This window comes from Pogona vitticeps, chromosome 3 (genome assembly GCF_051106095.1).
Source record: "Pogona vitticeps strain Pit_001003342236 chromosome 3, PviZW2.1, whole genome shotgun sequence".
NCBI classification, from domain to species: Eukaryota; Metazoa; Chordata; class Lepidosauria; order Squamata; family Agamidae; genus Pogona; species Pogona vitticeps.
The window spans coordinates 103,996,527-104,022,459 of record NC_135785.1 but is presented as its reverse complement, the minus strand read 5'-3'; the positions used below and the strand labels follow the sequence as shown (position 1 = coordinate 104,022,459).

The 25,933-nt window shown below is 42.2% G+C and overlaps 1 protein-coding gene across 1 annotated transcript in view; it reads left to right on the top strand.

Annotated features, from left to right (window-relative positions):
• Positions 1–3,129: 3,129 nt before the first annotated feature.
• The window catches only part of CHAT (choline O-acetyltransferase), a 59,805-nt gene continuing 37,001 nt past the window's right edge, over positions 3,130–25,933 (top strand). The window contains exons 1-7 of the mRNA XM_020796826.3: positions 3,130–3,219; positions 12,529–12,671; positions 14,098–14,289; positions 16,048–16,166; positions 20,095–20,148; positions 22,986–23,166; positions 25,343–25,520. Coding sequence (XP_020652485.3) covers positions 12,609–12,671; positions 14,098–14,289; positions 16,048–16,166; positions 20,095–20,148; positions 22,986–23,166; positions 25,343–25,520 — 787 coding nt within the window. The 5' untranslated portion in view covers positions 3,130–3,219; positions 12,529–12,608. The remainder of the gene's footprint in view (positions 3,220–12,528; positions 12,672–14,097; positions 14,290–16,047; positions 16,167–20,094; positions 20,149–22,985; positions 23,167–25,342; positions 25,521–25,933) is intronic.

The window sequence follows — 25,933 nt, the reverse complement described above, 5'->3', positions numbered from 1 at the left end:
CCTCATAAATCTGATACAGGAGAAAACATCTAGGCTTGAGTCACTGGGAACTGGGGGGGGGGGGGCGGGTTGGTTGCATGAAGTTCTGGTCGTCCCAGGGTTCAGTAATTGTCAGGCTGGGAAAACCCTATCCTGCTTAGAACTTTGTTGTGACCGTTCTCTGTCGCCATTGCCTTCCTGAGCATAACCCTTTTCATCCCCTTTTCATCCCTGAAGTATTAGTGCACCGGAAGAGTCTCGGTGGATCACATTAAAGGTCTTCCGCACTCTCCCCCGCAGTTTGTGTCGATTTCCAGATATGTTGCGCTACAGCTCCCATAATCCCCCGCCCGACCAGGGGGGCTCGTGGGAGTTTTAGTCCCACAAAGCTAGAGGGCGCTGGATCTATCGACTCCTAGTCCCCGAAGTGGCCCGATGGGTGGGTTCGGAAAGCCCACGAATAGAGAGTTCGCATAACAGTTCCTCCCATGAAGTATTATGGTCTGGCGTACTGGCTCTGAACGTGGAAACCGCTGACAGTTTAGAGATCACGGCTGGCGATCCCTGTAGGAAAACCTGATCTCTTTCGATCCCGTGTAGTCCTTGCCGTGGTACAATCTCCGTTTTCAGTCTAGTCGACTCGGAAGTAAAGGCAACCTGGAGGGGGATAGTCACGACATTTTGGGGACCTCCAACTTGAGGATGCGGGAAAGACTGCGATCATGCTCAGGATGTGCTGAGCGAAAATTAACCCACACGTAGGATCTCGTCAGTTGCACCACGATTTTATACCAGTCTACTCAGAGCTAAATCCCATTAAATTCAACGAGGTTTAATCCCAGGGAAGTTGATACGAGAGAGCTGGAGTCTACTCCCAAACTCGAATTTCGTTTCAGGCGGAAAGCCAAACATTTTATTTTTCCGTGTGACTAAAACTGTCTAGTCCCTGATCTTGCCCCCCACTCCCGGGTTCTCTAGCAATTGGTTCAACGCGATGCAGTCTTTTTTTTCCCCCATAGCGCTGAGAGCAGGATCTTTCCCCTGTATAATTCGGTTTAAAGCCATATCTAAGGAAGCATTCTTTTTTGGGATCCATAGTTTAAGGGGGGCGAGCTTATTGCTTGTTTATTGGCGGTGGGGGTGCCCAAGGACGGCTTTTCTTTCGGAATGCATTTCTAATGGTACTATAAGGCAATCAAGAGGATTACTCGTCCGAAAGAACTAGAAAATAATTTTTTACAAAAGGGGGATGGGGGCAAGGAAGAGATTTTAAGAAAGAAAGAAAGAAAGAAAGAAAGAAAGAAAGAAAGAAAGAAAGAAAGAAAGAAAGAAAGAAAGAAAGAAAGAAAGAAAGAAAGAAAGAATCGAGTAACGAAATTTCATCTCCAACCGACTCCTTTATCACCTAAACGTGAGAAAAGAGCTCGTGTAGGCGAGATGTTCAATCTAAGGCTGATGTTCCATCTCGCCTTCCTCGGGAGTAACGCCCCGTTAAATTGGAGGGACTTACTGCCGAGTAAATACACGAGGGAGCGAGCCACAAAGGATGAGGGATTTATGATGCCATTAACATCCCGTTTCCTTGCTGGCGACAAAAGATCGGAAGGTTCTTGTGTTCGGAGGCCCGGCAACTTCACGGGTCTCGATCTTTCTGGCGATCCACCGTAGCTGTGGCTTTGGCGACGTGGATCCCAGAGCCTAGAAAAGGCGCCCTGTGTGACCTCCTGGAACCTTGCAAAACACACCTCAGTGTCGTCGTCCGCCGCCGCCGCCGCTCCCCAGCTCGTGAATTCTGAGGGGATTTCGCCTGCCTGACGAACGCTGATGTTCCAAAAACAGCCTCATCTGAAACTCTGGGGGAGGGGAGGGGGATGTGATGATCGCGGGAGTGGCGGCTGTAACTGGGGGTGAAAGTAACCCGCCACGCGAGAGTCCACGGAATTGAGTTCAATCGAACCTACTTCCAAGTAAGCGTGTGCAGGAGGGCGGCTTTCTTTGCTGTCTTGCCCTGATTTGTGGGGGGGGGGGGGAGCAGCAATCTCTCCGGGTTCAAATCTGCTCTTTTGCGGGACTTCACCTTCGTGTAGGAACGGGCAACAAACTTTCGGGACCTGCCTAGAACGAAGACCCTCACTGGGTTGGGGAGAAGTAAGTTTCTCTTATCCTTCCTTCTCCCGGCCGGCGCTTTCCCCAAGTGACGGATGATGACCATCCTTGTCCCGCACACCTTAACCTGCTCGCTGGGAACGATGAGAGTTGTGGTCAAATTCCTCTGGAAGGCACCAGGTTTGGGGAGTTTATATGTGTTCCCCCCCCCCGTCCGGCAGCTTTACTACCTTGGGGGTGGTGGTGGTCAATAGGACTTCTTAGGTCTCTGCCACTCACTTTTTGTGCAGCCTTGGTCGGGTCTCTTTTCTGCCTAACTTCGGCTGTTCATTGAAGAAAAGAAAACAGCCGTGCCCTTGACGTATTGCTTGGGAGAAAGGGGTGGACCAAGCAAAGAGAAACTCTTTACAGTACTTACAAACCGTTTTATAATCGTACATGTTTGTTATGGCATTCGCTTTCACGGCTGGGGAGTAGTGCGAGGGCCGTGGAGGCAACCCCTTCCAACAGGGATAGACTTGGTTGATGAAGCGCCACCTTTCCCATTCGTCCGACGAAGAGTTCTGTGTGGTTCGCAAGCTGCGTTTTGCTCTTTTATACCCGGATCCGAGCCAACCGCTGTCCCACCTCCGATCTGCCTGAACGGGCGTTTTTGACTGGGTTGAGCGAGGGGGAGAGCAGGACAGGAAAGACAGGCGCCTCCGCTCCTGGAGCTGCCTTTGGCCGCCGTCGAGTTCGCCGGTCTTGATCAGTCCTGGCCCACCCCAGGTTGCGCGAATAGGAAAGACGGGGAGGGAGGGAGGAGTTTCGACGATCCAGCCCCGGGGGGGGGCTTTGGGGAGGAGGTGGACCGAATGGGGGGTGGGTGGGTAGGCGGAGGACAGCCGTCCAAGCGCCAGCGCGTGTGCCTGGGTCCAGAAGGCACGGCGCGGCGCATGGGGAGGCGCTGAGGTACCATGGACAGCGCCACCGGAGGCAGCTGAGCGCCTTTCTCGGTTCAGCACCCGGCGCCTGGAAGCCAGGGAAAAGGGAGCCCGCCTGACGCCTCCAGGCTCGCCTCGCCCGGCTCCTTTCGAGATCCGCAAACAAACTTTGCCCCGCTGCTGGCCATCCTCCGCTGCGAAGGCGCTCCAGGTAAGAAAGGAGGGACGGGCGATCTGCGCTGTAAACGTTGCACTGGGCTCGGCGTTGTTCTGCGTTGACTGGGGGTGATGGGAGCCGCAGTCCGACCCATCTGGAAGGCGCCCGATAGGTCTTTAGGCAGGTGAAGTGCCGGGGGAAGCCAGCTGTTGAGAGGGCGTGCGGAGAGGGTTTTTCTGAAGACTCCCAGGCGAGATCTCCCCTTCTGCTTCCGTCAAAAAAAAGGGGGTTGCGAAATGACTCCAGACGCGCTTAAAGAAGGAAGGGCACCCAACTAGGTTTCAGCTGGTTTGCGCGCTTGTTCTTTCGCGGGGACTCCGTTCTTTCAGCTGGCCGTGCTTCGGCTTAAGCTGGCGGTGGATCCCGGTGCCGGTTGCTACCAAACCTCTGGGCTGGGGAGGGGTGAGGATGGAGTGGGTCAAAGCTCCCTAGTATCGTTGCTTCACTGCCTCACTCTGGCCGCCCCCTGCCCGGCTCGAGTCGGGGAGCAGTGCGAGCGGGAGGGCATGCCCACAGGGGAAACACATTGGCTGATTGAATCAGTTCTACGCGAGCCCTAGAAAGAAAGCGATCGGGAATCTCAAATTCACAGCCCACCATCAAGGAAACGCCTTCAGCTGGGACCACATTGAAACCCTGCCTTGCCCTTCATAGGCGGGAGGGCAAGGCACCTGGTAGGGTGCCCTGTTGAACGTCCGAGTAATCCTGCCTAGGATCCCACCCCACTCTTCTCTGTCGCTTGGCTAGCACTTGAGGTATGCCTACCCACGGTTAGAGCGAGGAGGAGCAGAGGTCCACGAGGAGGGGGGCAGTACAGTCCCCAAAGGGCTTCCTCCGGGGCAGCAGTCCAGAAACCAAGGGCGGGGGGGGGGAGTCTCACGGCTGAACCGCTTTGATTTCGTTCTCCAAAGGCGTTGAATCGCTCTCGGTGTGTCATCCCTGTTGGATCCCAGCAGAAGCCTGGCCTTCCCAGCAGCTGCTGGTTAGCTCCACCACATCTCCACCACATCATCCTCTATTAAAGTTTGCACATTCCATCTGCCCAACAGGTTCCTCTTTCCCGTTCAGAGTTGATCGCTAGCAAGTGCTGCTGCCAGGTTCGTTTTAATTTGAGGCTCTGCTATGCCCAGGAAGTAAGAACCGCCATAAATGGGTATCTTTCTCTCCCTTGCTTATCCTTGCTCAGATCCTGCTCCTCTTTCTCCCCCCTCTCCCACCCTAGTGGTTAGAGCAAACTTAGACTGTATGCAGCCAGAATCTCTTCCCATATACAGTACTTCAGAGGGCTAGAAGATCAAAGGTTACTCTTCCTCCTTTTCCTGGTCTCTTAACTCTTTGGAACACTCATCCAGTGCTCATCATGCCACACAAGGAACAAAAAGTACTGTAATGCATAACAGATAATATTTCCCTGTCTGTGGCGGTAATGTGATTTTGCCAGTTGTCTTTATGGGCAAAATTGCTGCTCTAAAGGCACCAAATAGCATCAAAAACAGACTGGTGGCCCCAGGCCATCTGAGGGATGCTTCGGCATTTAAAGGTAACCCAAGCCCCTCTTCTCTTCTTCCCTATGATCTTTGCTTAGCAGGGAGAATTCAGAGCTCCCAAACATAATCTTTTTGGCTTCTGACCCATTGAGATAAGAAGGCTTTGCTCCATGAAAAACGAATGGAAAGAGATTTCATTGTGGTTTTCAAGCAGCAATATTGCCCAGGAAACCAGTTGGCCAAATCATGTTACTCCCATGCATGGGGAAATGTTATCTGTCATGTATTACAGAATGGACAATGCACAAGATGCTTTTTCCAGAATGAGACAGAGAGAGAGAGAGAGAGAGAGAATCCTGCTGACAACAGTGTACAGTTCCGCTCTAAAAGGTCTGTTGCCAGGCAGACCTGAGAAAGGGAGCTGACAAGGTTCAAGTTCTAGAGATGCCTGCCATTGGTTTCATCATGATTGACAATGCACTGCACGTACAAATGACTTCTGGGCCAGACAATGTTGTCTCCTCTCAGAGGATTCTTCGCTTAATGTAAGTGCATGTGATCTGAGATGATTCAATGCTTATTTTGGGATGCAGAGATCCCTTTCTTTGTCCATGATTATCATGTGGAGTCATCACACATTTATCTAAACTTCTCAGAAGTGATTACCAGACAGAGTTTGCTTGGAATACTCTGGAAGTTGTAGTCCAAAAAAGTTGCCTTTTTCATCTACAACCTGCCAGAAAAGAAAGATCCATCGTTCACTAAAGGCCATCATGGGGTTCAGATCTTCATAGGAATCTCAGCAGTTTTCTGTATGGAATCTGAAGCTGGCGATACACACAAACACTCCTTTTCCCCCATTGCTCATTTGGTAAGTTAGGTTGAACTGGAGATGAGAAACTGTTCCCTAACTGCTATGGACAAGCTGCACAGCCCAGGGTGCCTCCCAGAAGAAGACAGCAGTACTCTATGAATCAGAATCAATTTGATGGCACATATTATTATTATTATTATTATTATTATTATTATTATTATTATTATTATTATTATTATTATTATTATTATTATTATTATTATTATTATTATTATTATTATTATTATTATTATTATTCTTATTCTTATTCTTATTCTTATTCTTATTCTTATTATTCTTATTCTTATTCTTATTCTTATTCTTCTTCTTCTTCTTCTTCTTCTTCTTATTCTTATTCTTATTCTTATTCTTATTATTATTATTATTATTATTATTATTATTATTATTATTATTATTAAATCGACCATGTTAGATAAACAGCTTTGTCAACGGAGATCACTGGGAGATGGGAGTATACTTGAGACGTGTGTGTGTTTGTGGGCATGTGCAGGGAAGTGTGTTTGTTTGTACATGCTGAGATATGGGTGAAGAAACTGTGTATGTGCGTGCATGCATGCCATCAATTCCATCAATTATTTCTACAGTATAGTGTGCAGACTTCCAAGAAAAGCAAAGGGGTGAAGAACCCACTTTCCCAAGGCTCCCACTTTCCATTTGATGATGTACAAAAGTGCTTACCATATGTATTACCCAGATCACATGCCTGCCTCTCATGTGACACTCATGGAGAAGTGATGCTGATATTGATGGAGCCACAAGTTCTAGGAACCTTTACAATCATCTTTGGGATGTTGATCTACTACCACAGTGATGAAAGCCGTTTCCCTACAGCTGTCACACCATAGAAGCATGAATAGGGGGTGTCAATCAATAGAATGTTTGTTAATTTAGTTACTGCATTTCTTTCCTCCTGATATTACAACACAGACAGACAGGTAGACGTATTTACAGGTCTTTAACTTCTATGCAGAGGTGTAGAAATGGGCAACCAAATGACTCCCCTATGAGGAAAAAAGTTACAATGTTCAAGGTAATTTAGCTCAGAGGGGAAGGGGGTTGAATAAGGAGAGACATGACAGTTGTGGACAAAGCAGACAAGGAGAATCTTTTCCCCCTGTAATGCTAGAACCACTGGAGCTGAGTGAATTCAAGGTACCTCTTCACACAGTACATAAACAAGTAGAATTCACTGGCACAGGATATAGTAGTGACAGGTGTCAAACATGAACAGCTTTGAAAAGGGAATTAAATAAATTAATAGGAGTGAAGGCCATCAATGGCCACTAGCCATACATCACTTCCAGTACCAGAAAACCTCCCCCTATATCAGGTGCTGAGGAATGTGACATGGTGGATGCTGCTGCCTTGACAATAACTTGCTATTTTTAAAAGACATAATATCCTTTTAAACAGAGGAAGAATGATGTTCAATATACAAAAATGTATGAAAAACCATACTGGGTCTACTCAAAGGCTTCCACAGTTCCACTTTCTTAATGTCTCAACCTTCTAAATGTCAAGGCAGGTTTGTTGGGGTCCCATATACAAATGGATGGCCATTGTGGGGGTAAGAAAGTTGAATTGTGGAAGCCTTTGAGCAGACCCAGTATGGTTTTTCTTACATTTTTGTATACTGAAAATCATTCTTCCTTTGTTTAAAGGGATATTATGCCTTTCAAAAATAGCAAGTTATTGATTTTCAACATAAACATTTTTAAAATGAATCTTCATTTCTGCACAAACATATTTCTCTAAATACAACAACCAGCAACAAAATATACCTAAGGAATCTTGTAAAACTGTAGTTGATTTTTAAGATGACTTCCAACCATCTCCTCTTTACAGATCAATCTAACTTTCACCAACTAACCAGCCTATACTACCCAAGTTTAATCCAAGTTTTCCTCTCCCAGTCAGTCCTCAGTTCCACAGCTCAGTCCCACAGACCATTTGCTGCTGTAGAAATTCACAGTGAGTACTTACCTTCTGTCTACCTTTAGGATAATGCAAGGACAGATGGCAAGAACTCCAGGGTCAGTGTTGCCAAATGAAAAGGAACTCATGTGCAAACAACATCGATATCAAGGGACTAGTCCTACCAAGCCATTTGTATATGCACAAACACATGCGCGTGCATGCAGGCACATACACAGAAATATGACTTTGGGACAAGTGATAAATGAATCAAGATGCTTTGTTAACAAAATCCAGCTGTATAGTGATAAAATGGAGATGTTACTGAATGCATCCTGCTCCGCAAAAATTAAACATTTATATTGTCCCTATAAATTGTTCCAAGTCATTACTCAGGGGCTGGACCAAGACATTGTGCTGCCTGAGATGCAGCAAAGCCATGTGTGAGACTGGACAAGTCATTCTGGTATAGAAGATCCTACAAGAAAATCACCTCCTCTTCAGCAGTAAAAACAGAACAATCATAAGGTAATGCGTGGCCATCCTTTCCATGGCACCCAGAATTAGTCCTCAGAGGCAGCTGCCCCAATCTGCCCAACAGTAAAAGATGGGTCCTGGTAGCACAGCATTTATTTAAAGCTTCCAGCTCTCGAGCCAGCACAGTCTGATTTGGGATTTTAGTTCTTTCATCCATTCATCGTTTGTTTAAGAATGGGTACCAACTCTGATACAAAGAGAGGAGAAACTTGGCTTTAAGACTTCTTTTGCTGTCATTGTGCTCTGAGGTTAAAAAATTGGGGAGGGGGTATTTCCAGAAAAAAAGTGTGACTCAACAAGCTGGGTGTAGCTTATGGCAAAGGCAGTTATTGAAATTAACATGAAGAGGGTCACACACACTAAAAACAATGATAATTAATACATCCCCCCATTTCCTATAATCTTAAATTGAAATTGCAATGAAATACGTTTTTCTCGCATACTTTCTCTGTTTCTCTCTCTCCCCCACCACCGGCACCACCTCCGTCAGAACTATGACTGACAGTGTCACCCCATGGTGTTCACTCACAGTATGTCCTGCTTACTCATAGTAATATAAAAAAATTGTTTTGTTTTTGTTTTTTGGAATATGGCTCCTAGAACCCTCCGCTTGCCATGCTGGTTGGGGGACTCAAGGAGCAGTAGTCCAAGAAAAATAACTTGTTAAAGCAGTGCCCCTACTGTGATGACTGTATTTTAAATTGGTTGAGCTCCAGTGTCAGGTTTGTTTTTTAAAAAAACAAGTATAGGAAGGTTTCAGCATTTCCTCTCTGACAAGTGTTCTTAATTAGGATCCACCCTTGATGGAAAGTTCAGATTGATCTCTTCTGTCTGTACTGGAAAGGGTTCCCTGGTCCTCTACCTTCAGTGAATGTTCCTGCTGTCACTTTAAAGGATGGCGACACCCGATGGATCACTTCAGTGACGTTCCACACCAAGGGGTGAATTGCACAGAAAGTGTTTGCATTGCTCATGGGAAGCCAGTCTAATCAAAGCAGTCGGCACTTATTGGACTCTTCATGTCCCCCATCTTCTTTCAATCATTTTGGCAACTGGTGGAAGAAAGCCAGGCCTTGAGTGGTTTCCATTCTGCATCCTGACGTCTCCCTTCTGCAACCTGAAGGACTTGAGGAAGGAGATGTCATTTGACATTTGGACCGAGGGTGTCAGAGGGAAGAATTAAACCAGAGCTGATGCCTACTGACATCTTTAGCTTTGGCTTCACCCACTGATTTGCCTGTTTCATATTCAAAGTGCCCGGCCAAGATTTTCTAGGCACCCCTTTCTGAATGGTCCTCCCCACACTAGCCATGCCACCCATTTCCTTGCCCCGCCTCCGGGCCCAGTCTACACAAGCTCCCAGAGGACAAGCTGAGGCTGAGGAAAAAATTTTTGACTACAACTCCATGAGTTCCTAGATGGGGATTCTGGGTAGTTGTAGTCCAGAAATCTAACTTTTCCAAACTATAAGGAGAGTCCTGCTATATTCATTCATTCATACTATTTCGTTACTCCGACTGCCTGTGTACTTGACATGCAGTAATGGTGAGAAAGAGTTGGATTGGAGGTTCAAGGGGATTTCAGAGGGCAGTGATGGACTCCTTCAGGTGGAGCTGTGGGCATCGACTGGCGGCACAAATCCACTTTGTTGCTTATAACACAGGATCTCCCTCTGGTGCCAGGATATGAAAATGAATTTTGGTGTGGTCAGGGCCAGCCCAAGGTATATGGCTGCCTGGACCAATGAAGAAGAAGAAAAACCCATTCCTCCATTCCATTGCTAACAGCCAACTGGATCCTGGACCACCTACAATGGCTGCAGGTTGATATAGGAGTCACCATGCAGATCTGCTGATCTATAAGCCTCATGGCATGGTGGTTAAACTGCAGTACTGCAGGCAAGCCTCTGCTCTTGACCTGAGTTCAATCCCAAGAGATTCAAGGTTGGCTCATCCTTCCATCTTACTGCATCAACAAAATGAGTACCCAGATCACTAGTGGACAAAGTTTTATTCGCATAATTATATTGTATACCTCTCAGAGAATGCTTGAGCGCTTTGGGATGATATGTGAGTTAAAAGCACAAAGAAACAATCAAACAGATGGTCTTTCTTTTAACATCTTGCTTCTGCCACCTCCCAATATCAGCTGCTTGAAGCAAACATGACAGGGCTAAGCCTTATGTTTGATCAATCCCCTTGACAAAGATCATGTTGTATCTCTCAAAAAAATATTTCAGGAGAGGCTAGACGTCATTGGTAAATCCCATGCGTTGTACACAGAAGGCCCCAGCATCTCCCGAAAGAATCCTGGATTAAACCCTGGGGAAATACTGCCAAGAAGTCCTCCCAGGGCTCAGATGGAACAATGGTCTGAAGCAGTATAAGCTAGCTTCTTATGAATTTAGCAGAGTTTTCAGGTTAGCTCCAATTTAGAATATGATATTTTGTAATGTAGCATCAACCTTATTGGAGTTAAACCTCCTCCATGTTTCAGATTCAAGGCCCAGGACCATTACATATTTTTTTCGCACAGAGCTTTTCAGCTTCTTGGCCAGTGAACCAGAAGGGGGGGAGTGGGCAGAGACATGGATATTTGGAACATTATAACACAGATACTTGCAGTTCCTTTTAGTCAGGTGCCAGGTGCTGCACAGAACCTCAACAAGATTTATTTCTTCTCCAGGGATCTGTCAGTTTACCTATGATAGATAAGAAAAGTGCAGAGAGCAATGAGAGATTCACAGTGAGTGATGGGGGAAGGCGTAATTAAGTCAGAAGGCAAACAGAGGAATCAGAAATGCCCAAGCATTTCTGATGAAGGCAATGTCTTTGTTAAAGAAATAGCATGCTGCACAGCGTTCATGAAGTGGAACATAAAATTCAAGCTCACTTTGAGCATTTTTGTGAATTTATGCTGGCATAAAGGATAATGGATATTTGGCAAAGTCTAACGAGAGAGTGGAGGGGAGCTGTTACTTGATGCATTAACCTTTCACCTCAGAAAATCCATTTCCACATCCTAAGCAAATTGCTAATTAAAATGAGCTTGGCAGGGCTTCATATCTCTGCCTATGATTAACTAGCTACATGACAGAACTAACCACACATTGTTCCGTTGGTACCGATTAGCAAACCTGGATTCTGTTTGCTCCACCCTAGCACTTCCATTAAACTTGAATGGAATGTTATTGTTGCACAAAGTCAATTACAGACACTTATTGAAAGGCTGATACTTGTGATATCACTGGTTAGGAGCCATACATTCTCTTCTCATATTTGTTCATTTGTTCATTCATTCATTCATTCATTCATTCATTCATTCAACCTCTTTCTTCAGGTTCTTATTTTCAGAACAACTCAGGCATGGATGTCTTCATGTAGCCCTCAAAGCCACCCACAGTAGAACAGTAGCACAGTGTGCCCCACTTCCCCAAAGCGATGTCCTGGTCAAACTAGAAATTTCCATGCATATGTACAATGTTTTCAAGACTCAATGATGTCCATCTGCTGGGGAAAAGATGCTAAGGACACAGTGGATCCCCACAGATGCATTCCCTCCAAGCACATTTGAAGTCTGCTGTGGAAGGCTGTTGGACATTCTTGAGCCAGTTTGTAGTTATTGGAGTGTAGGGAATTGGAGAGGAAGAGGGCATTCCATTCCGCACATGGACAGCCACTTATGTAATATTGACATGGCAATAAGGATCTGGATGCGTCATCTGCAGATCTAACTGCTCTTGAAGCAGTACACCACTCTTGTGTACACCGTAAGAGTGGTGTACACAAAGCAATAGCAACTCTTGAGTAAAATGTGGCATCTCCACAGCATGACACATCTCGCCAACAGGAATAATAAAACAGCACAGATAAATCATCATTTGGAAAGCATGACAACTTCAATCTATGTGTGAAAAAAATGACTTATGTACCTGTTGACCAGACCCAACAATGTATCTCCCTTGATAGAAGGACTGCCATCAGTAGAACTGGGGGAACAACTCCCCCTTCGCACATACATGCCCTAAATGTTTGCAAAGGATGTCTGGATAATCACACAGAAAAGATTTTTGGATGGCTGAGAGGGCTGCGGAAGGAAGAAGAGAAGAAGAAGATTCCAGAGGCATGCTAGCACAATACATATTGTATTTTGGTCTATGTGTTAAAACTGATAACTACACATTGTAGCAGAAGCAGCAATAGTAGATCTAAAATGATACCTCCAAGTCCTAAAGAATTCATCACATAAACATGTAAAATCTAAAACAGAGAGAAAGTAAGATTTATGTGTGTGTGTCTCATCTAAAGCCATGTTCTTACTGTGAAAAGCTGAATATAGCTGCCATTTTCTTACCATCTCATTTCCCCCAACATAGATTTGAATAAATGTTGTAAGTTCACACAGGAACACAATACACTAGATTGTCCAAAGCCCATGATTCAAGACAGTTTATTTCTTTTTCTCTCTCAACCACCACTCTTTCTACCCTAGATCAAAACTGTCTGACTCTGTGATCATCTCCAAGGGTTCTAGATTTTTCCACTATCAGAAACAACAAAACAGACACAAAGATGCCAATTCTAGAGAAAGCCGCAGAGAAGAAGGAGAAAGAAGCTCAGAGCCAAGATGAAATTGTGAGTCACTGTTTTGGGGAAATAACATGAAGTTCAAATATTGATTAAGGAACAAGAGCTACGTGGAAGTCGGGGTTGGAGAGCAGGGATTCCAAGCACCAGAACTGACAATGGCTTTCTTCATGCCAAATGGACAATTGCATAGATGCATGAATTTGCCATTTGAAAAATGGAATGACATGTGAACGAGAATAAAAACTCCAGTGTGGAATATACAAAAATAAAGGCTGTCTATTATGAAGGTTTCGTTTTTAAAAACTAATCTGCATTTTACAGAGTTATCTAAAGCATGTTTAACTTAGAGGTACCTATCACTGGATTAAATTGGCTTTCCTCTCCTCTTTAAGGTGAGGAGCCTAACGCCGAGAGAGGCCCGAAAGGAAAAGACCACAATCCGGGCCTTCTCGGCGGTGGCTCCTCGCCTTTGGAACAACTTGCCCCCTGAGATTCGCGCGGCTCCCTCGCTGGACATTTTTAAGAAACAACTAAAAACATTGATGTATAGGCGGGCCTTCCCAACAGAAAACCCTTGACGATCTTTTTTCTTATTCTGTTCTTTATTATTATTATTTTTTATTTAAGTTTCTGCTGTAAAGTTTTAAAATTACATTGTTGTTTTTACTGTAAGCCGCCTAGAGTGGTCTAATATGATCAGATAGGCGGGATAGAAATAAAATAAATAAATAAATAAAATAAATAAATTTAATATTGCAAACAATGTTCTGAGCAAATGTTACTATTCCTTGCTTTAAAAAAAGCAATTACATTTGTTTTCCATATTTTTTTTGTAAATTCCACCCAGAATTCTAAATTAGTTTTACTCATGCTTCGGCCCTTAACTAGTGTTACTTTTATTGTTACTGTTACTACAATGATGCTGATGATGATCCTGCCTTTCTTGTGAGGGAGATGAGTGCCATGAGCAAGTATAGTAGCAAAAGAGTTCTCATTGCAGTTGTTGCAAAAGTGAGGATCACATGACTTCCACTTAGACAATGAGGTCCTGGGTGTCTCCATGCACAGGTGCCAAAAATGTTGAACGGCTTGAGCTTTTGTCCATTAAAAAAGAAATTTGACCCTATAGAACCAATGACAAAAGAATGCATGTTGGCCAATTTCCTTTCTACACATCTACATCAGAGACTGCCCTCTAAAGAATTTCAACTCTTGAAAGAAACACCATATAATGTACTTAACAGATTATACAATAATGTGAATCACAATACAATAAATGTATTAATTGCATCTAATATAAATAATGTAATTATTTATAACTCCAACATCAAGTAATATATAGCAAATAGTACAGAATAACTGTAAAGTATTTGTACACAAATATGAAGACCTAAGTAGAACATTTAACACAGCTCTCACGAAACATTAAAACCATATGTACTTATTGATTACTTGGTATCTCATTGATTAGGTGTTACCCAAACTTCCAGTCCCACCGCTGCAACAGACATTGCAGATGTACCTTCAGTGCATGAAACATTTGGTGCCAGAGGAACAATATAAGAAAACAAAAGTCATAGTAGAAAAGTTTGGAGCACCAGGAGGCCAAGGAGAATTCCTACAGCAAAAGCTGCTGGAGAGGCGTGAAAAAACGAGTAACTGGGTAAAAATGATTATTTTGTTTCAAATGTTTTTATTATGCATAGGTTAATAAAATGCTGCCTGGTTATATTTAATTCTTCATCCTCCTTCAGTCATTCCCTCTGGGATTGGCTAAGTTGTCCTGGCATCAGGAACCTTTGGCTACAGAGAAAAACTGTCCCACAGTGCTACTTTTGTGAGAAAAATGGAAGCCTCCACAAGATATGGATTATTCCTGGCGGAGTGGGAAAGCAGAAATATGGGGAAGAACATGTAGTCCAGAGGCCAGCTGGATGAATGAGGACATGAGGAAATATGAGTAAATAGTGGCGCTATGAGGAAATAATGACTAGAAGAGGCAAAGGCTGGAACGAAGGAAAATATAGCAGCAAACAGGAAGGCCCAAAGAGAAAGTAGGGCTATGAGAATAGCATTCTACTTTCAGCTATTTTTCTAGGGTTGCAGGTTAATGAAGCTTTTTTACATGGTAAACTTTTCTGAAAGAGAAATAGTTATGGCAGGGTGGTGATGTTGGCCATTTGGTTACCAATGCAGGTATTGCAAGCTGCAGATGGAGTCCAACTGACTAAAATTGTTTTTGACTATGATTGTGATGTTTGATTGTTATTTAATGATATTTTATGATTTTGTAAGCCGTCCCGAGTAGACGCTGGCTGGGGGGGGGGGAGAGGTATAAATCGAAGGAATAAATAAATAAAATAAATAAAATGAAGCAATGTGTTTTTCAAACAAAGTCACTCTGAGATGCCCAATCCCAGATAGCCCTTAGTATTCATGCCAGGCAGGAGTATCAAGTCTCTCAGTACACTGCGTAGCTAGCTATGCGTGTATCATCTCGGAAGGAGGCAAAGGTGTGGGTAAAGTACTTGGTTCAGACTGAGCCCGGCTGAAGGTCAGGTAGTGGTGGAGCTGGAGGAAGAACTTCCCCAGACTTCCAAGAATTCCTAAACCCAGGAAGTAAATAAACACAAATAGAGAATGTTCAGACAGGCCAATCCAGCTCCAGTTAAGAAAATACTTAGTACCTCAGAGGAGAGGCTATTCCCAATCTCATCAAATCACCCACCCTGTTCTCTGGGGACAAAGTGAGTGTGCATTTTGTTTCGCACTCTGGCCAGTTTTCTACTGAGGTTTCACTAAAATACCACCAGCATAGTAACACGGGAGGCTACCACTTGCACAAGCGTTGCGGTTGCTCAAGCAATGGGAGGCTTTTCTTCTGGCAGTCACAACTTGTACAATGACAACACTTACACAAACAGTGTGGTTCCACTTTACTATGCTGGTGGAACATTCTGCCCCACAGAAGTTTCAGCAGGTTACTGGTTTCTTAAAATTAAATAAACTGGGTTATATGTGCCCCTAGTTCTCCAGCTAATGCATATGAATATAATACCACACAGCAGATTAATAGGGAGGGAGAACAGTAATCAAGATCCATAATGATCTACAAGAGTTGTGGGATTCCCCCCCCCCCGTTTCTTCCTGTTTAGAGAGGTTGTTAAATGTTAAAAAGAAGCCACCAATGATTGATATAAAACTGGTCTTTTTTCTGAGTGTGGTTTTGACTCTGACACTCTAGGGAATGTATTGGAAGGTTTTTATTTACAGCGGCTGTTCTTACAGCAATGAAAAACATACTCTCAAAGGAACTGTATTTCAGCTGATGCATAAAAATTTTTTAAAACCAGAGAAATAAGGACAGAAGACGTGTCTTGCATATTTTGCCTATGCAGTCATTTATGACTATTTTTTGTAGGTTTTAAACTACTGGCTGGATGACATGTACCTCAACAACCGACTGGCTCTTCCGGTCAATTCCAGCCCGGCAATTATCTTTGCTCACCAACAATTCCAAGATGCAAACGATCAGCTAAGGTAAAGTATCTGCAGACTGCACTGAATAAGAGGATTTTTTCCATGTTCTGTTATGGTCATCTAATTATCTGGGGGCAGAGTGTAGGATGGAAACCCCATCCCTTAAATCACAAGATTCCTTCCTTCCTTCTTTTGTACATTCCTGTTCTGTCCAATAGTCAAAGTTTGCTGCAGAGTTCACAAAACAGAGCATAAAGCCACAAAATATAAGAGCATAGAAAATAGCATTTACAATAAAATTCAAAAGAGGTGTCAAATGAAAACAAAGCAGAATTAACAACAGGGGACAGCAACAGAACAAATCTGACTATTTATCTCACATGTTTGATCTTTAATATCATAGTACTCCAATCAAATTTAACTGATACAATTACTTACATATTTTATTATTGCTTCAAAGCCAGTCAGGCTGTACTCACAAACAGAAATTGAAATGACTCTTTAAAGTGGTTAACATCTCATATATAATAGTTAACATCTAATATATAAATAGGTATGGACAATGGGGTAAATAACAAAATAATTATTATTCTCAAACAAGGATCAAATAGTAAGGTTAACTAATGGATATTGTGAACTTGCTAGTGAGTTCTGTCTTTCCATAGCCCATTTAATAAACTTGACAATTCAATAGGTCATATAATAGTCTGTGTCAGCAAGCAAAATTAGAATTGTACATAGAGGGGAATTGTTCCTGATGCCAATAGTTAAGGTTTCATATATTGATCCCTCAAATCATCATACAGAGGACATTCCATTCAAAAATATACCATGCTCTCCATCTTAGAGCATCTTGCTGGGCAGTATCTACTTGCATGAAAGTGGTCCATATAACATCCCTGAATCTCTTTCAGCTGCAGAGAGTTCAATCTGCATTTGGTCAAGGGCTGTCTCATCTCATGTGAGTTAATAAAGAACAAATATGGGGGAACCGTTCCAAATGGGAAAGAAAAGTCATTATATCTTGTATCGGAGTGACAACGAGCTATAGACGCCATGGTAGCTGGATATTAACACCATGTAGTCTTTTAATAATATCTTCTTGGGCAGCCTTAGATGTCCTTTTGTGAAGGAAGACTAGAGAACAGCCCAGCTTAGTGCAGATATCTTAGCTGCCCAGAAGTTCCTTCCTATTTCTTCACAGACCAATAAAATGGGGAGGGAGGCCATCTAAAATAACATCTTGATCCGAAACAAAATGGCTGCTTTCTTGGCAAGAAGTACCTATTGAATAGCATAATGTCTCAGATTGAACTATATCCTTGGAGGTAGATCTTGATACCCCTAGTGGTCTGGTTAGAAATTTGTGTTGGACAAATTCCATTACTGTGATATTTGAAAGAGCCCATACAAGGGCTCCATAGAGCATCCAGGGGAGCAGTTTATCCTTATACTGCTGTTTTAAAGATGCCACAATTTTCCCACCTGGTCCAGAAGAGAAGAAATAAATAGTATTGGCAGATACCTCAACTGTCAAAACTACAGATTTTAAGTGATCTGACCCTGTCCCTGAACTTTTAAGTGTTACTCCAAGGTATTTATATAAATTGGTCTGCTTGAGCAACTGATTATTCAACTGTCATCCGCACTTCTTCCTTCTTTTCTCAAAAAATTAAATGTTGGGTTTGGTGTTATTAACCTGGTCATATTCCTTGGTGTAATAAGTGCCTAAGGCCCTTTAGTCTTCACATCCCCACATGAATATGTGAAAACATTTAATGGATGCAATTACTTTTAAAGCCCACTTCAGAGCAAGTAGTCTAACTGTGGTTGTTGGAGAGCAAAGCATGTAGAAAAAGTCCAAAGAATGGTTCTATATTTCATCATGTGGAAATAGACGTCAAAGGTCATGCATTTCACATATACATTTGCCATATTATAGAGACATAAAATGACAGTGTTCTAGCAGACAGAACATATGTGAAACTGCTTCTACTGCTTATGTCATGCTTTTCTCCAACACACAGTCTTCAGGGAGATGGTGCCCAATGAGAGAACAGCTTTGCCTTAGCTACAGTTACAACTCGTTGAACTGTAACAAAGCCTGACATGCCAATAGATCCAATATGAGATACAGTACTTGCACTGCAAAGGCAAACAGTCCTGTGCTTCAGAGCTTCAGAGGAACAAAGGAGATAGCAGAAGGGGAAAGCAGTGGACATCCAGAAAAGGTGTGCAGTATTCAAAGCCCGTTGTAGACACTGTCTGTTTTGATGATTAGAATAGTGGGTGGTTAGTGGAAAGAACTAATTCAATTTCCCACACATCATCTTTCTACGTTACTACAGTGATAAAGATCCGGTTAGTCCAAACCAACTGGATGTGCCCCTTCTTTAGTCATGCTTAGAATCAACACCCAAAACAAATGGCCAAAATCCTGTTGTGTATTTACACCTACATAACGTGAAGTTGTAGAAGCAGTTGTGAAATTCTCATGGAGGAAGAAGCTGTATCCAGCAAACGGTTCCATAGGTAGTGTTGCACGGAAATTCTGTGATCAGTTGTGCAGCCAAGCACACAATGCAGACTGGCTGGGTATAGCCTCTTGCAACTTCTGCAGGTGTAATTTTACATGAAGCCAACTACAATAAGTCAGTCTTGACTATCTTAACTTCCACCAGTTCCTTCTGATGTACTCTAAAGCATGACTACTTTTGCATGAGAGCTTTTTTGGACTACATCTCACAGTATCCTATGTTTAGGGGATTCTGGAAGCTACAGTTTAAAAAAAACAACAGTAACTAATATATTATCATCCAAAATATCCCCTTAAGAAACTAGGATAACTTTTTTATGCTGTGAGATATTTATCTAATAATCTTTACACCTTGAACCTTATATTTAATCATTTGTCTTAGAGCTGTGCAGATTTGTGTTTTTAGGCTGCAACCCATGCTCCCTGGAGAATTGTGGGGTTGTTGTCCAAAAACCTATTGCAGAGTTTTTGATTTTTGGCTAAAAATCTCTACCTGCACTGCAGTGGGCACATACAGAGCACAATTAGCTTCAGGTTCCCCCATTCAGTCCATCATTTTTCTTCTCATTAACTGGAAGGGACTCTTACGGATCATCAAGTCCAACCCCTGTCGAGGAGGCACAACGGCGAATCAAACTCCCAACCTCTGGCTCCATAGTCCGATGCCTGAAACATTGAGTTATCCAGCAGTTCAATCATTCCAGCTGTCTGTTGTGTTCCTGGACATACATGAGTACATATTCATGTGTACATCCAGGTGCATGACAGATGACAAGAAAATTATAAAAACTGGTGGTGCAATTTCTTTACAATATTACACATTAGGATTTTTGGCCACAAAGCACAAATGCCATTTTTAAAAATGTTTTATAAGCTAGGCAGTCTGTATACTAATCAGAATTATTCTGTTTTGCATAGATAAGGCACAGAGACTTAACACAAGAGCCATCTAATCTGAAACTGACATACTTCCTCTCATTAAAATGAATAGCTTCATTGTGACAGTTGTTTTCCAGACAAGTGTGTTTTGCATCTCTTCAAAGCGGACAGTTGTGTGACAAAACAAAAAGAAAAAAAACCTCTCCTCACAGATAGGAACACTGTTTAGAAACTGGGAGAATGGAGTAGTTGAGGCAGGGGAAATGGGGAAGTTATTGTCCAGCTCATAAGCAAAAAAAATGTCCAGATATTAATTAATTTAAAAAGCTATTTGGAGACCTACTTCCCAAGCCAAACTAGACATGATGGCAGATATGTATTTCTTTTTAAATGCTCTCCCCGTTGGCATCTAAATCAGAGTGAACAGAGCCTTGGAAGGGAACATTACAATCTCAAAAAGTAGCTTTGCCAAGCTGTGGCCTCAGGTAGCAAAAGGTCTTACGCCAGGCCTGGCCCACCTGTATTTGAGTCATTCTATGCTTGATGCATGCTCCTTCTCTCTTTCACTTACAGGTTTGCTGCAAATCTCATTTCTGGAGTTCTTGATTATAAAGCTCTGCTGGACACGTAAGCCATCTGGATTTTTCTGTGATGAGAATAAGGGATTCATTGGGGCATAAAGGACACATAGAGAGGTCCTTTTAAGACCCTATTTTAAATTTAAGGACATATTTAAACCCTATTTTAAATTTAAGGACATATTTAAACCACCCAAGTTTTTAAAATTACTTTCCCATGCCCTGGAAATTGTGCTATCCTATCTGAAAGAAACTTGAAGCATTAGCCGGCTTCTCTGTAGACTACCCTCTCTTATATAATCTTTCTAGAGCTCAATCTAGAACAATGGTTCCCCAGCTTAACCCTACAATATCTTGAGCACTGTGCTAGGGTTTCCGGGATTTGAAGTCATGAACACCCAGAGGACCCAAAATTGAGAACCACTACTATAATACATATGAAAAACAAGAGAATAACAGCTCTGTTGCTCTCTGCAGACCTTTTCAGAACTTTTGAGGCATACTTCCTAGTTTGAGAGGCTGCTGAAGATGCTTCTCTTTCAAGAAGCCTTCGAAGGCAGCCTCTTTTGAATTTTCCTCCCCTGCCCCCCTGCTCCAATGTCTTGCATCAAGAGGGTTCTGCCGATTTTTCAAGCATTTTATACATTTTTCTGATTTATATAATGACCCAGAATAATGTTGTACATAAATGGGGCAATAGACATGTCCAATCAATCAATCAATCAATCAATCAATCAATCAATCAATCAATCAATCAATCAATCAATCAATCAATCAATCAATCAATCAATCATGTCACAACACCTGGGCACTGTCCCTTTTAGAGATGAAATGCCAGACTTTGCTCTCTCAAAGAACAACAGTTCCTAGACTTCCTTGAAGAGGAAACCATACCATTTAAATGACTGATACCATAGTGTAGTAGACAAACAGCTAGCTAAATAGCACCTCTGCCAGATAAGAAATTAAAATTGGCTGTAAAGTGTTGTGATGGCATATTTGAAGGCCCAGGATAGGTCTTAATTTTATATAATTAAATGGACTAAACACAGACAGATTTGGTGACTTTCTCATCATACTGTTGCACATCCAAAGTGCATCTACTCAATATATTGTCATCCTTTATGTGCATTTATCCACAGCAACAAAACTTGTTGCCCACAGTAGCACCTAGTAGTTCACATTTTTGAGATTTTTTATTGTAACTCAGTCATTCAAACACATTCCTTCAGAAATAGTTGCTCTATATCCATACTGAGGAGAGATCTCACCACTGCCTGAAGACTAGACAGATGGCCTTCACCCTTCTCTTTGTCACCAAGAAGCTAATCCCTGTTTGTTTTATTAAAAATAAACCTTTATAGCCTTGTTTTGTTGTTGTTGTGGATTGTCAAGTCATGTGTGCCTTACAGCACACCTTGTAGGGTTTTCAAGGTGGTTGGCCTGTGCAATGAGTTTCCATGACCAAGAAAGGATTTAAACCCAGGTCTGCTGAGTCCCAGTCCAACATTCGAATTACTACACCATAATGGCTCTCACACAACCCTGTTTTTGTTCACATAAAACCTGGGTATCATTTAGTTACATTCTCAAGTTGGCTAGATCCACCACCTAAGCCATCTCAGCAGACCCCAGAAGTTTGTCAAAAGATGGGGTGGGCCATTAGATATGATCTGGTGTTTGGAGAAAAGAGCAACTGTGAGGTGTACAGAAACCACAGCTCAAAACATTACATTTTAAAAAGGAACTAATTGCAATTAGGCACTACTTCTCAAGTTACTATTGCTGTTACTGTTCCACTGATTGCACAACTCATTTGTTATTTTGTGCATTGCTAGTCAATCAAGATCTCAAATCATGTTTAACCAGTTTCCTTTCTGCCCTGCTACAAAAAGTGTCAAAAGTTGCAGACGTGAATCAGTCTACCCAATATTTTTTCTTATGTTTGCTCAATATTTACATAGCTCTGTATCTGTTTTTATTGTCATAGCATTTGCCAGATCTTGGGAGCTGAACATCAAACTAAGCATACAGTTCCCTACAGACAATTTACACTTGTGTAAGGAAAATCAGGCAAGTAACAGTAGCAAATTGCTGCTCATTAATAAGGTGCTGGTTACATTCCTGGGTGCATGCCCAGTCACACAGTCAGGCATGCATCCGGGAACACAACTAACATCTCTTCAATGAGCAACAGTTTGTTACCACAATATACACAGTTTCCTTCTGCAAGCATAAACCACCAGTAGGTTTCTGGCCATTGTTTTTCAACCCCCCTCCCTCCACATGTTTTGGTCTTCAAGTCCTTTATCCCCTTACCAGCTAGAGCTTCTGGGAGTTGAAGTTCAACATATCTGGAAGATCAACAAAAACCACCAGCTAGACAGTTATTTCCTCCCAGCACTACAGAGACACAGACCTTCCCTCTCTCCTCACAGGAGATCCCAGTCCTGCTGGAGAGTGGGGCATCTACAGTCCATGACAACTCATTCATATTTTCAGCAGTGGGATCAGAAGTTCAAGTGGAATTTATCCAAAGAGAATGGTGGGGAAAAGAATGCATGCTTCAGTCCTTATTTTGTATCCTCAACTACTTGCATCTTCAGTGCTCATCTAATGAATGCAAACAGTTGTATAATATGTTTAGATAGGTATGTCAAGAATCACACATTTCAAATTTTGTATGGGAAACCATTTATTTCCCTTGTAATCTCATTTTGGTATTATTCTAGCTGTGTTGTGCATCTAATCTAATTGCAAAGAGAACAAAGGTCAGATTAGATTTCTTTTCCCTTCTGTCTACTTCTTTCTTTTCTATCTCTCTCTCTCTCTCTCTCTCTCCCTCTCCCTCTCCCTTGCTTTGTTTCTCTTATTCTGTCCCTCCAGCCATGCTATACCTGTTGATTTTGCTCGTGGACAGCTGTCTGGTCATCCTCTCTGTATGAAGCAATACTATGGACTCTTTTCTTCCTATCGTCTTCCAGGACATACCAAAGATACCCTTGTGGCCCAGAAAAGCAATATCATGCCAGAACCAGAACATATAATTGTTGCTTGTAACAATCAGGTGTGTGAACAGAAATCTTCTACAAACCTTTCCGAACGAGAGCCAGTTTCAGTTTGCTTCTGAGGTAACCAGATATTTTCATGCAAAAACAAAACAAAAATGAAAAAAATAAGGAAGGCAAAATATTGTGGCACCTTAAAGTCTATCTGCTATATTTTAATGTGAGCTTTTGTGGACAAGTCCACTTCTTCAGACTATGAAAATTAACATTAAAATATAGTAGTTGGGTCTTTAAGTTGCCGCAATGTATTTGTCTTCTTAATTTTTTTCTTTTCTGTTTTGTCTTTGCCTGACATGCTAGCACAGACTAACATGGCTACCTCTTATAAAACTACAGATATTTTTCAATAAATATTCTTTTTTGCCTCTATGTTTACAACCATGAGCAGAATCTTCTTGAAAACATGATTCTGATAAGCCCGTTTGATCAGGAAGGAGTTAAAATTTGCCAAGAGTTAGCTACTTTCATTTTGATTGATAGGATGAAAAATTCAGATTGCACCAGGTGTGGAGTTGATTCCCCCTTTGAAAACTTATGTGATGTCACTGTTTGGTTTCAAAAATCCTAAGAGAATATTTACTGAAGATACATGGCAAAATATCCCCTGTTCTGAAAGACTATTAGTCCATTACTTTCTTTACAGTAAATCTGTTTAAAAAGAGAAAAAAAAAACTCTACAGAAAACCTGTCTTTTCAATCTGTTTTTGTAATCTTTCTCTCTAAATATCTTCCCCTCACCTACAAATGTATACAATGTTTCATTTCACAAAGCTCTTGCTGACTAGTCTGTAGTACACATGCTCAGTCTTATAACAAAGTGGCTGCTTTTTCCTTTTGAAGGTGCTTTCCTGAGGATCAGTATTTCAGCCCCTGCAGCCTGGATCTTTCCAAATTAAATATAAAATAAAATAATGCAGGTGGGACCAACCATTCTTTTGAGATAAGCAAGATCTATTTTAAATCTGGATATGTTTATGCTCATTTAATTTCTGAACAAGGGAGGTAAAGCAGCTTTGTGTTGTTTTTTTTTTAAATCATAACTTGAAAACTTTTGCCAAACTTTTCAAAATTTGGCACATAGCAAGAGCAACTGTCAGCTACAACTACTCCAAATCTGGTACTGATCAGAAGCCCAGAGTAACAGTTATAAGTTTTTGTTTGGGCTGCCCCTATTTTTAGAGTTGCATATAGAATGATTTAGTGGTGGCGCTGTGGGCTAAACCGCAGAATCCTGTGCTGCAGGGTCAGAAGACCAAGTAGTCGTAAGATCGAATCCACATGACGGAGTGAGCGCCTGTCACTTGTCTCAGCTCCTGCCAGCCTAGCGGTTCGAAAGCATGCAAATGCAAGTAAATAAATAGGGACCACCTCAGTGGGAAGGTAACAGCGTTCCGTGTCTAAGTCGCACTGGCCATGTGACCACGGAAGATTGTCTTCGGACAAACGCTGGCTCTATGGCTTGGAAACGGGGATGAGCACCGCCCCCTAGAGTCGAACACGACTGGACAAAAATTGTCAAGGGGAACCTTTACCTTTTATATAGAATGATTTGCTCTGCCAACACAAGATTGTTACTGTACTCTCATGCAGCAGTAATACAATTATCATGAAGCAAATTAAATATTTGGAAGGAAGACTCTTTAACTCATTACTCTCTTCCTAGAATCATTCCCTTGGGTTGCCACCACCCAGTTTTCCCACTAAACTAGCTCAGATATTAAAGATAATCATAGTTTGTGTGAGCAAAGGCCCATTGTGAAGGATTTCAGAGTAAAACTGACAGGTGAAGAAAATTGCTCTTAAAATGAAGAAGACTTTGCTGGATTGTACCACTTAGAACTGTAGCTAGGGCATTAGATATTTGGTTGCTCTCATGTCTAAACAGGAACAATATGTTCCCTGAGCAGCTTAGCCTTCTACTTGACATATTATCTCCCTATGCACAAGATGCTAGGGGAAGAATTGTATACACATGTGTGAAGAAGGGAGGTGAGCACAGTTTGTCCCCACCTCCAATGGCAGTACAGCTCAAGAAAAGCTTTGTTGTTGGTTCTTGCAAAATATAGAATCGGGATCAGACACTATGAATTTATACAATAATATTTATTAGAAGGTTCATTGCGGTCCAGCCATTATTTACAACATTTCTTCTCATGTATTCTTCTTTCCCTGCAGTTTTTTGTTTTGGATGTTGTCATTAATTTCCGCCGTCTCAGTGAGGGGGATCTTTTCACCCAGTTACAGAAGATAGTCAAAATGTCAGAGAATGAAGAAGAGAGGCTGCCTCCAATTGGTCTCTTGACATCTGATGGGAGAACAGAGTGGGCTGATGCCAGAACAGTGCTGGTTGAAGGTCAGCAAGAGAAAAATCTAACCATTTCTGTATTTTTCCATATTTCCCCATCTTTGCATCCATTTTCAATACTGACGTCCAATTTAATTTGTTGATCAAATGTTGTTAACAATAGCCATAAAGCCCAGCTCACAACATAAATATTCAGAGCATTAAGCATACAGTGGAAGCATACAAATATAAGGTTTCATAATCTTCCCATTATGCACTCATATAGAAAAAGCCTGTGGACGTCATATAATAGACCTGCATCTCACTCACTCACTCTCTCTCTCTCACACACACACACACAGAGAGAGAGAGAGAGAGAGAGAGAGAGAGAGAGAGAGAGAGAGAGAGAGGAAACACACAGAGGCTTCAGATTGCAGTACTTTAGATTGTAGGACTGGGGTAATGGGGAGGAATGAAAACTT